At 42.5% G+C, this 13101-nt stretch overlaps 1 protein-coding gene across 3 annotated transcripts in view; it reads right to left on the reverse strand.

Annotated features, from left to right (window-relative positions):
* The window catches only part of LOC307250765 (NACHT, LRR and PYD domains-containing protein 3-like), a 67687-nt gene that overhangs the window by 32486 nt on the left and 22100 nt on the right, over nucleotides 1-13101 (reverse strand). For 2 of the 3 annotated variants that reach the window (XM_080027942.1, XM_080027941.1), the window contains one exon: nucleotides 2485-2589. In XM_080027942.1, coding sequence (XP_079884068.1) covers nucleotides 2485-2589 — 105 coding nt within the window. Of the gene's footprint in view, nucleotides 1-2484; nucleotides 2602-13101 lie in introns of all 3 variants that reach the window. The other variant, XM_080027940.1, reaches the window with a different exon arrangement.

Genomic DNA, 13101 nt, shown 5'->3' on the forward strand with positions numbered 1-13101 from the left:
AAGCACAAACAAGTTGTTCACATCATCATCAACTTTTGCCTTTTTTAGTTGTTCCGAAGAATCTGCCTTATCATCTTGCCATCTAATCTAAATGATAACTGACCATTGTGTTTGTTTATCATCTCTCTTGCGTGATATTTTATAATAACAATGGTAGCCTGAATATATATCTCCTTTGCTGTGCGCTGGGGAGAAACAGACACGCTGGCAACTGTTCTAGTATCAAATTGGTGATTGCGGGATGATTAAGATGCAGCAGCCTATTTGAATGACATGCTGTCGGGTGGACTACGCCCGGCGGAGCTGCTTGACTCTCAGCGGGTGCGAGGCAAAAATAAATAAATAAAAGGACTTGGTGCATCACTAGGCTAGCCACTGACTCACGTCAATGTTCCTGAACTGGGGATGTGCTTGAGAGCATCCCATTTGCTGTTTGGCAGTTTTGCTATTTGATCTCAACCTCACTTATTTTGCATACCTATAACCTGATGGAAATAAGGAGGGAACATCATTTAACTGCTGAATCTAACTCTGTTTTCTGTCCTCTGTCCTATGAGTCGATATTGGTGAAGCCCACCTCAATCCAGCATCGTGAGCCTCCTCGTTATGGAGGAGAAACCTGTGCCCAGAGCTGGAGCCAGGTTGCCTCCTGCCCTCGCCTCCTCTGCCATACTGTGGGCTCCAGCCTGAGCGCTTCACTCCTCATGCTCTGTGCAGAGCAGCATCATCTGCAGCACTGGTAGATCCTGTGTCAACGCTCAAAGCTCAAGCTTGGGCTATGGGTCTTTGTCTGCTATAAATATCACCTCCGGTCCGGGCCTCAAGTATAATCTACGCTCAAAAGCATCCATGGGTGCCGTGTTATTGCGACTCATTCAAATAATTAGGGCATATATGATTTGTCTTTGTGTGCCTAGATATTAGTCCACCCCATTATTAAATAACTGTTATCAGCATTTTGTATAGATCTAAGTAGCCTCACTAAGGTATTTTAATCTATCTGGCTTCCGCTGAAGTACGATGGTCTGGTAGAACCATAGCGTTCGAGAGGTTTCCTCAAGCAGGTACTGCGATGGCATCTCTTATTTACTATCAAACATGTTAGCTAATAAATAAGGTATTAAGCATATAGATTAAGTAGCATTTTCAAATGTATTTTAACGTATCTGGCTTCCTACTGATTGCTCAGTCAGTGTCTCGATATTAGTCTCCACCCTGTTATTCAATAACTGTATAATTTTGTATAGATTTAAGTAGCCTCACTAAGGTATTTTATCTATCTAGCTTCCTACTGAGGGCTCAGTCAGCACCTCCTGTTGACACTCTATGTAGTCATGGGGGGCAGGGGGCTGCTGTCCCTGGCCCCGGCTCCAGGTTTGCTCATGTTAAGCAGAGGGAATGTGCGTCCCCTCCAGAAGGCTCGTTTGTCCACGGAAGGGCCAGGAGGTGCTCTCTCTGCCCTGGCTTTCATGTGCACTCCTGGCGGGTCAAGGAGGTTGCCTTATGGTCGGTTGGGGGGTCTTTGCTGCAGATCTCCTCACTCCTCTTTCGGTAATCCATGTAGCTCATGGAGGTCAGAGGGATGGCTCTCTCTGCCTTAAAGCTTTCCACGTGTGCGTGTGGAGGGTGTGGAGATCATGGATCAGAACCATACCGCCAAACATGATTACTGTAAAGTATTCTGCTAATTTAAATAAACTTCTATTTTGACTAAAGTATTCCTGTCTGAACTATTATTATTATGAATACATACAGTAAGGTTATTTTGGTTCCCTTCTGAAATGTTCAAAGTGGAAAAGCAAATGATTGAGTCCCAAACCAAACCAGACTGAACTGGAAACAGTAATTAATCTGCACTCCAACCAGAACACAGTAGTTATACTGAGCATTTCAGAACCGTGCTGAAAATTAACAGTAAAAACCAACCCAGTCTCACAGTGAAATGTAAAATAGCTACGTTGGTCCACAGCGCAAAATGTAGAGATTTCACAATAAGGGCCTTGAAATTGTGAATTGCCTACATTTGTTCCCCCTATTCATTTCTAATGGACAGCGTACATGTCACGTGACTTTCAAGTCCTCCCGGCCGAAACGAAACCCAAGCTGTGACCGCCATTGCCCCAGCTTTTATTCTGCAGATTTTTAAGATGTATAAGCTATTAAATGGGTTTTTGATAACATTGTTAGTGAGAAATGTGTGTCTTGCTTTCACAATCTTGTTTTAGTTTTAGGAACGTTTTTGAAAGGAACTATGAAATGGTTCCTGCGGTCCCCATACGCACTTTAATAATTTAAAAAAAAAAGTGCAACATAATATATATTTGACCAAACCAGGTCCAGTGTTGAACTGAAGCCAATGGTTGAATACCGGTTACACAGAGCAGCATTCACATGTGAGAATATAAAGGAACGTGAGGAGAACTGTGCTGAAAATAAACAGTAAAAACATGAACCAGTGATATTTAAATGTTAGTAACAGTTTACCTCACTGCAGCAGACGGTTGTTGTCCTTTAAAATCAATGTAACGACCTTTTGAGTGGTCACTCTTGAAGGACAAACAGCTGGGTCCAGGTCCAGGAGAGTCTGGTCTCTGATCGATCCTGTAAAAGAAAAAAACAACATTGATAAATGAATCCAAAAAGATTTACAAAGTCTAACGTGATACATCAACTTGAATATTCTTGTAGACCGGGCACTGATTGGCCAGAGACTACCGTCTGGCCAATCAGCGGCCGGCCGTCTGCCGACATCACCTTTTAGCATCGGCTCAGCTCGCTTGGACCCTAGAGCGAGGCGATACTAAAAAAGCAGCCGCTAGCAGGTACCAGGTACCAGGTACCATGAAATTGCGGTGGAAACGCCAAAAATGCGAGTTGAGTCGAGTCGAGTTGAGCTGATACCATGCGGTGGAAAAGCGCCATTACATGATCGGCAATCAGCACGGGGTCGGTGAAGTCTGAAGTAAAGAAAGGCAGCTCCAGCAGGCATCAGCTAGACATAGCCGCTCTGCAAAGCCCGCAGCGTTCTAGCCAAAGTTACTAAACTCTTCTTTGGAGAAATGGACGCTGCAAATGCTGGAATTGTTGGTGACTCGTTTATGATTCACCAAAAACGTGGTCCACTGCGGCAAAAATAATGCATTGACGATGAGCTCATTCAGTCTACCGTACCGCTGTGTGTCTCTCTGGGACTGCGCTCATGTGATTGGCTGAAAACGAGGAAGACATCCGATTGGCTATAGGTAGTTCCTGGTTGAAATAAACACATTCGTGAATCCAGCAACGTCAGGGGAGTCTCATAAATATCCCACAAATACAGACCAATTCACACATGAATGCAAGGAAGTTCACAAATTGAAAGCATTTTGTAAATTCAAATGTTACAGTTTGTATATAAATGTAACAACTTCCAAACACATTTTTGATGAAAATTGCAAATCTTTTTTAAATTAATATATTTATGGATTTATATTACATTTATTTAAAACAAGACGCATTTGTGTGTGGATCGGAAATGTGTTTGTGAAACTTTTTATTATAGATGGATTTATTTTACATTTATATATGACGGTTTTCATTTGTGTGTGCACTGAAATGTATTTGTGAGAAGAGAGTCATTTATATATAAATCACAAAATACAAGTGTGAATCCTTATCTGTGCATTCATTAATATTGATACTGATCTGAGGCCATAGCATAATGGATTCTATAGATTTGTTTAGTCTATTTGCCAGAATTTTTGTAAAAATTTTGAAATACAAGTTAAGCATGGAAATTGGTCGTTATGAGGACGGGTTAGTTTCATCTCTGTCTTGTTTTAACAAGAGAGAAATGTTTGCGTTATTCGCTTCGGCTGAGTGGGAGAACATTCTATGCAGGATCGGGGTTACTTTGTCAGCAAACTTTTTATAACATTCAACTACGAAGCCATCTGGCCCAGGGCTCTTGCCGTTATGCAGCGATTAGATAGCGTCCGTGATTTCTGCAGGGGACAATTCAGAGTTTAAGGCCTCGCGGGAGGCGCTGTCTAGTTTTGGTATGTCTAGCTTGTTTAACCATGCGTCGATATCACCATTAGCTTTGGATTTATACAGCTCCTGATAATACTCCTTAAAGCGTTTATTTATCTGTTTCGGGTCAATTAAAGCCACACCTCTGCTAGATTTTATTGTATGTATGGATCTGCTGGCTTGTTGCCCTCTGAGCTGGCAGGTCAGCAAAGTATGTGGTAAAATAATGTTGCTTAAGTCTGAGAAGCTGATCACTCACTTGACTCGTTAAAATAGTGTTATACTCGTATTTAAGACTAAGAATATTTTGCAGAGTTTGGGGGTAATTTGTGCCTCTGTATAATGTCTCCAGCGAGGTGAGCCCCAAGTCAATATCTTTCAAACATCTTTCTCTAGATTTCGTTAAAGACCCTTCATATGAAATGATATAACCTCTCATGACCACTTTAAATGTTTCCCACAAGGTGGAGTCAGAGACATCCGAGGTATCGTTGGTCTCTAAATATTCAGTGATTTTTCCCGACATGTATTTACAAAAATTTCTGTCGTTGAGCAGAGAAGGGCGTAGACGCCAATTAGCTCGCTGTTTGGATCTCCCAAAGTCAAGAATAATGGCCGCTGGGGCATGATCCGAGATCAGAATGTTGTGATATTTGGTGTCTATTATGTTGGGTATGAGTCTTGAGTCTAATTAAAAATAATCAATACGAGAATACGAATTGTGCATTTTGGAAAAAAAGGAGTAGTCTGTCTGTGGGGTGCTGTATTCTCCAGATGTCAACTAAATTAATAGTTGAGATCAAGTTTTTCAGAACTGTAGATGAGTTAGAAGGGTAGCTTGTTTAATTTGATGACCTTACCATATGCCAATCAAGGATTACATTGTGGTCCCCTGCAGCAATCACATTTGTGCCCAAAAGGTCGGGTAACATATCAAAGGTTTTACGGAAAAAGGTAGTGTCATCAATATTTGGGCCATAAATGTTAAGAAGTGTTACATGAACAGAGCAAAGGTACCCAGTTACTATAAGAAAACGACCATTCGGGTCACTTACTGTAGAGATATGTCTGAAATCTATGTTTTTCTTAATAAAAATTGCCACACCACAGGCTTTGCTAGATAAAGTGGATTGAAATATCTGGTCTGCCCATCTGCAGCGCAGCCGGTTCCGCTCTGATGGTCTAATGTGAGTTTCTTGGAGGAACACAATGTCGGCAGATAGAGATTTAAGATGGGAGAAAACCTTTGCTCGTTTAATTGGATGGCCCATGCCTCGCACGTTCCAGCTCACCATGGTAACCCCCCTGCTTGTATCATCACCCCCGGGTATCATACAAAGTTATACGCCAAAATACACATGCAGTGACACAGTAGTTTGCCCCAAACAAAAAGACAGTTAAACCACTAGAACAAAAACACATACAGCCCTCTCACCAGGGCCGGATTAACGCATAGGCTAACTAGGCTACAGCCTAGGGCCCGACGTGTGGAGGGGCCCTTTGATTGGTCAGATTTTTTTTTTTTTTTTTAAGTGATGCGGTACATGACAAAACAGTGCGAGACATGACAAAAACAACATTGTTTGTGGGACAAGACTACATGAACACGTTTGGAACACGACAAGCTGTTGGAGACAAGACGACAAGCTGTTGGAGATAAGACAACAACAACAACAAACAACAACAACAACAAAAACGACAAGTAATACAAATAAATAAATAAATAAATAATAATATATATTATATATATATATACAATAAACAAATAGGAAAAAAAAAAATATATACATATAAATACAGAAATAGACTAGTAGTAGCTCATGGCATATTGAAATAGTGGATGTGAGTGTGTGTGTGTTTGTGTGTTTGTGTGGGTGTTTGTTGGGAGGGAAAAGTACTGAGGCTAACTTCTGTGGGTGGTTGTACAGGTAGAGTTTGGCAGAGTAATTGAGAATAAAATCAGAGATTAAAGTAAATTACTGGATAGTGCGTCTCTTCCTCCCCTGATTCGCTTCCTCTCCCCATGAAGTCAGTCCCCTATCTTTTATTTTATTTTTTATTAAATAAAAACTTTAATTCTTAATGAGGCAGGAGGGGCTCATCTTCCAGTCGCCGCTGGACCCGGAAGGCTGATGGATTGAATTTATATAGCGCTTCTCTCGCACTCAAAGCGCTTTTACAGGGCTCCAGCTATCATTCATTCACACACAGTCATAATGGAGGTGGTGAGCCATTCAGCGCCTGTGGCCCCTCCGACCACCACCTCAGACATACCGCATATTTTTATTTTTGAATGTAAATATAATTCAATCAAAATTTACATAAACCTCTATAGGTCCGTGAAGTTAGACACTAGGGATGTGCGCGAGTAGGCCACCTCGATTGGTAAAAAGGCAAACTCGAGTTTGTTTGTTTTTTTTCTTTTTTTTTCGGTCTGCATTCCGCGATGCGCAGCGCATTTAGACCGGGTGGCAAAAAGTAAAGACGTTAAACTCAACGGAGAACGATCATTGTCTTAACAACACACTAACACTAATAAGCATCATCAGCCCTTAAGTGTAGTAGCCTATTCCTTGTTTAGCCTGAAGAGCGAGAGAAAAAAAAACACCGTCAAAAGAGCCACAGACAAACCTACAGCCTGTAGGCTACCTGGCCGTGAGACACACACACACACACACACACACACACACACACAAAACAAAGAAGCACCCGATTGAGCAAAATATGATCACCACGGTCCAATCAGGTGTCAAGATGCCACGCTCAACATTCTGTTTACTTTCGTCACATGTAACCGTTGAGGCTGCTAAAGCAAAAGCTACACAATGTCTAGCGGTGCACAAAAGAGGAGAGTCAAACGACAAAAAGAAAAAAGGGACGAGGACCTGCTCAAAAGTATCCCTAAACTGACCGGGCACTTCAAGGCAACAACTGAAAATGACCCTCAGGAGGAGGAGGAGGTGCCGTTATTGGCCGTGGCGGACAATAGCATCGATGGGGCTGCAGCTAGCTGTCCAGGAGCCGATGAGGCTGAGTGTGCACGTGCACCTGTTGCTGAGAGGACCGAGGGGGCACAAGAGGAAGTGAATAGAATAGAATATAATACCTTTATTGTCATTGGCTTCATTCTTTGTGTGAATTCAGAATGGTGATGGCTTTGGGAAAGAAACTGTTCTTGTTCTTGAATCTGTTCAGGTTTACAAATACACTTCATCATCATCATCATCATTATTATTATTATTGGACGCCAAAGCGTCACAAAGGGGGGCCCCACAGAAGGAATAGCCTAGGGGCCCATGACTACCTTAATCCGGCCCTGCCTCTCACCCTCCCCACTTTCCTAAAAAAAGGGAGGGAAGGATAACCCACCCTCCCACCCCCCAAACCCAATGTCCTCATCCCCAAACGACGAAGACGGCAGGTTGAATGTAGATTTAAACTTCCGTTGCATCTTGATAGAAAAAGAAAACACTATCCTCTCTTCATGCAGAGAGGCTCCGAGCGTTCAAACAGAGCACCGTGGGTGCATACAAAACACAAATGAACACCACAATTGAGAAAGGTCACATATTTAGGCAATGTTTGCCTACCACATCCAGCCAATAAGCAAGCCCGACGAGAAAGAGAGGAAAAAATTAATAAAATGAAAGGGGGCATGGAACGCACAGAGGATCAGAGCTCGGCCACAGGGTGATGAGCAAAAACCTCAGCAGCCCGCAAAGGACACCTTGATCTGGATGTACAGGTGAAACTCGAAATATTAGAATATCGTGCAAAAGTTAATTTATTTCAGTAATTCAACTTTATAGGTGAAAATAATATCTTATACAGACTCATTACATGCAAAGTGAGATATGTGAAGCCTTTATTTGTTATAATTGTGATCTTCTTCTTCTTCTTGCGTATGTCTTTAGATCCTCAGCTCGGTTGTAGCAAGCCACTCCAGCGTCTCGTCATCCAGGTTCGTTAGGCCAGGGTCGCCATTTGGTGGCCGATGTTTGGGACAGCTGGTCAGGACGTGATCTACAGTCTGTAGGGGGTCTCCACATTCACAGTGGGCGCTGTCCGCGAGGCCCCACCGCTGCATTGACTCTCCGAAGCGTCCCACACCTGTCCTCAGGCGGTTGAGGGTTGTCCACTGCCTGCGGGGTAGGTGCTCGCCGGGGACGTCTGTGGGATCCTCAATGTAGCGGTGGAGTCTGGATGGTACTGCTGCTCTCCACTGTTCCGTCCATCTGGCCTTGACCCAGGAAGCTCTGCTGGTGTCAGCTGGTGTAGAGCTGAGCAGTTCCTGGGCATGTATGTCAAATGGGCGGCGGGATTTGAGGCGCTTGCGCTGTGGTCTCTCCGTGATGGTCTTGTGGAGGAGGTGGGATTCACTCGTCAGTGCCTTCTGAGCAAGAGCCAGCATGGCTCCCTCCCGTCTGATCTCGGCTGGGGCGATTCCAGCTAGAACCGGTAGTTGGTGGGTTGGGGTGGCTCGTAGGCATCCGGAGACCGTACGTAGGGCTTCATTGAGGGAAGTGTCAAGCTTTTTTACGTGCGGACTGCGGCACCAGACTGGGGCACAGTACTCAGCAGCAGTGAAGACCAGGGCCTCGGTGGAGATGCGCAGTGTCCTCGTCGTGGCTCCCCATGTTGTACCGGCTAGCCGACGTATAAGTGCAGTACGGGCGGTGGTCTTTGCCTTGGCACTGTCCAGGTGTTGCTTGAATGACAGTGTTCTGTCAAGTTTTACGCCGAGGTACGTAGGGGAGGCTTGAGACTGTAGCCGGGTGCCGTCAGCCATGACGTTGATCTGGCGTGACGCTTCCCTGTTGTTAAGATGGAACATTGTGGACACAGTCTTGTCCACGCTGAGTTTGAGGCGCCAGTTCTTCAGGTACGAGGACAGAGTGTTCATGTCCTCCGAGAGGCCCTCCTCCACTGCCTGCCAGGATGGTTTGCTGAGTAGGATGGCCAGATCATCTGCATAACCGTACTTCCTAGATGTTGTTGGGGGTAGGTCATGGATGTAGATGTTAAACAGCATAGGTGCCAACACTGAACCCTGTGGGACGCCGTTCTTGAGCTTTCTCACCCTGCTGCTTTGTGATTATTATGGCTTACAGTTTATAAAAACCCCAAATAGAATATTAGAATATTACATAAAATCAATAAAAAAAGGATTTTAAATGCTGAAATGTCGGCCCTCTAGAAAGTATAATCATGCATATGTACTAAGTACTTTGGTCTGGGCCCCTTTTGCATGAATTATTGCCTAAATGCGGCGTGACATGGATGCTATCAGCCTGTGGCACTGCTGAGGTGTTATGGAAGCCCAGGTTGCTTTGATGTGGCCTTCAGCTCGTCTGTATTGTTGAGTCTGGTGTGTATCATCTTCCTCTTGACAATAGTCCATAGTTTCTCTATGGAGTTCAGGTCAGGAGAGTTGTCTGGCCATTCATGCACAGTAATACCATGGTCAGTCAACCAGTTACCAGTGGTTTATGGTACTGTGGGCAGGTGCCAAGTCTAGCTGGAAATGGAAATTGTCATCTCCATAAAGCTTGTCAACAGACAGAAGCATGAAGTGCTCTAAAATATTCTGGTAGATGGCTGTGGTGACTTTGGACTTGATAACACAGTGGACCAACAGCAGCAGATGACATGATACCTCAAATCATCACTGATCCAAATTAAATGTTGCGTTTCATTTGGAAATCAAGGTTCCACAGTCTAGAGGAAGAGTGGAGGGGCACAAAATCCAAGGGGCTTGAAGACCACTGTCAAGTTTCAACAGTCAGTGATGATTTGAGGCACCATGTCATCTGATGGTGTTGGTCCACTGTGTTATCAAGTCTAAAGTCACCACAGCTGTCTACCAGGATATTTTAGAGCACTTCATATTTCCTGTCTGTTGACAAGCTTTATGGAGATGCTGAATTACTTTTTCCAGCAATACTTGACACCTGTCCACAGTGCCAAAACCACAAGTAACTGGTTGACTGACCATGGTATTACTGTGTTGATTGGCCAGACAACTCTCCTGACCTGAACCCGATAGAGAAACTATGGACTATTGTCAAGAGGAAGATGATACACACCAGACCCAACAATACAGATGAGCTGAAGGCCACTATCAAAGCAACCTGGGCTTCCATAACACCTCAGCAGTGCCACAGACTGATAGCATCCATGCCACACCGCATTTAGGCAATAATTTGTGCAAAAGGGGCCCAACCCAAGTACTTAGTACATATGCATGATTATACTTTCTAGAGGGCCGACATTTCTGTATTTAAAATCCTTTTTTTATTGATTTTATGTAATATTCTAATTTTCTGAGATTTTGAATTTCTAATGAATTTGGGGTTTTCATAAGCTGTAAGCCATAATAATCACAATTATACCAAATAAAGGCTTAAATATCTCACTTTGAATGTAATGAGTCTATATAATATATTAGTTTCACCATTTAGGTTGAATTACTGAAATAAATTAACTTTTGCACGATATTCTAATTTTTCGAGTTTCACCTGTATATTAGTTTTAAAATAACTAGGCCTATATAATAAAATAGCTACGAGCTGCACCACGCGTAGCTTGTCTAGATCAGGCGGCAGGGAGCCATGACAGTCCGACATCGTGGCTGCCTCTTTCTCCGGCGAATTCTGCCCTTTTTCCTTCTGCTTACTGTGGCCCATCATCCCCAAACAATAACAAAATCAATAACCAAGCAAAAAAAACGGCTTTCAGGTAGTGTGTGGTGTTAAAAAAGCATTGAACGGCTTGGAGCCTTGGCGCAACACGTTCTTCTTCTTCAGATGCTAAACCGGAAGCCACGCTTTTGGATATTTTTGAAGGAAGTCCACTTCTAGGCAGATGTTCAGTTACTCTTAAAGCTCTCCATTTGTAGATGATTTGCCTCATGGTGGACCGATGGAGCTCAAACTTTTTTTTAAATAAATTTATAGCTGTCCCCAGACAAATGTGCAGCATCACAACTCTATTCCTGAGTTCCTCTGAGATTTCCTTTACTCTTTGCATGTCTGACCTGTATGGGTTCACTTTGGTGAGCCTAAACTGACTTGGTTTTATATCTGTTTTATCCAATGCCCATTTTTCATATAAAAAATACTGGTATTGATCAAAATTAATTAATAATGGTTAAAATAAATAGAATTCCAAAAGGCTGAAGGGGTTCACATACTTTCAAGCAGCACTGTAGTATGAGTAGTAGGACGTTAGTACGGCTTTAGTATGAGTAGGACGTTAGTAGGGCTTTTAGTATGAGTAGGACGTTAGTAGGGCTTTAGTATGAGTAGGACGTTAGTAGGGCTTTTAGTATAAGTAGGACGTTAGTACGGCTTTAGTATGAGTAGGACGTTAGTAGGGCTTTAGTATGAGTAGGACGTTAGTAGGGCTTTAGTATGAGTAGGACGTTAGTAGGGCTTTAGTATGAGTAGGACGTTAGTAGGGCTTTAGTATGAGTAGGACGTTAGTAGAGCTTTTTGAACACAGCCAAGGTCCTTTCGCCTCGTTTCCACATACGTATGTCACTCGTGTCCGTTTTACGGAAAGGTGCTTCTAGTGTCCAACGGAAGGAAATCTCAAGAGTGTCTGGGTGTCCGTGTCTCTGGAGATGCCACAGCGATCGCGGGCACTCGTGACTTGTGTCATTAAACTAATAAATCTGACTGTATTTAATATCAAACTGATCAAAAACGATCCGACTGTAAACAGTGTATCACGTATATAAAGTATTTAATATTTTAGCAGAACAACATTCACTCTGATTCACAAAGTGTTCAAACTATATGAACAAGTACTTTTTAATCATCAAACTGACTTGACAATCAACATTTACTGAGTGGAAGGACATCGCATGTAAGCTAACCTAGCAAAACTTCCATACGGTCTCTCCGTAATCCACGTAAAATGTTCAATATTTTGAACGTATATAATACGGATACCGAACAGAAACAGGACAGAAATATTACGGAGGGGAGGAGTTTCGGAGGTAAAACGGACATTATGGAGAATCACATAAAAATGAATGGACTTTCGCTTGGATCCGGATTGATCGCATACGAGAATCTACGTACAGATAATCTACAGATTATGAATAAAAACAAATTATGCTACCATAACTATGCAGACGACACACAAATTTACATAACCATATCACCAGGAGACTACAGTCCAATACAGGCACTGAGTAAGTGCATTGAACAAATCAATGATTGGATGTGCCAAAATTTCCTTCAATTAAACAACGATAAAACTGAAGTAATTGTCTTTGGTGCCAAAGATGAACAATTAAAAGTCAGCGCACAGCTTACATCCATTATGTTAGAAACCACACCCCAAGCCAGAAATCTTGGTGTTGTTATAGACTCCGACTTGAATTTCAAGAAACACATAAAATCAATTAATAAATCAGCCTACTACCACCTAAAAAACATATCAAGAATTAAAGGGCTTATGTCTCAGCAAGATTTAGAAAAACTTGTCCATGCATTTATCTTTAGTAGACTTGACTACTGTAACAGTGTCCTTGCTGGCCTTCCAAAAAAATCTATCAGACAGCTTCAGCTAATTCAGAACGCTGCTGCTCGAGTCCTCACTAGGAGCAAAAAAGTAGATCACATTACCCCAGTTCTGAGGTCTTTACACTGGCTTCCAGTCACTCAAAGAATTGATTTCAAAATACTGATGTTGGTTTATAAAGCACTAAATGGTTTAGGGCCAAAATACATTACTGATCTGCTGATACGTTATGAACCGTCCAGAGCCCTTAGGTCGTCTGGGACAGGTCTACTTACAGTCCCAAGAGTTAGGACTAAACAAGGAGAAGCAGCTTTTAGTTATTATGCACCAAAAATCTGGAACAAACTCCCAGAGAACTTGAGGTCTGCTGCAACTCTCAGTTCTTTTAAATCGAGTCTGAAGACTTTTTTGTTTCCATTTTAACCTGCAATTTTCATTTTATTAGCTTCTTTTATTTGCTTTTAAATGTTTTATAATGTGTTTTATGTATTCTAATCTTGCCCCTGTAAAGCACTTTGAATGGCCTTGTGTTTGAATTGTGCTATAGAAATAAACTTG

The sequence above is a fragment of the Ammodytes marinus genome (assembly GCF_949987685.1).
Source record: "Ammodytes marinus genome assembly, chromosome: 5".
NCBI lineage: Eukaryota > Metazoa > Chordata > Actinopteri > Uranoscopiformes > Ammodytidae > Ammodytes > Ammodytes marinus.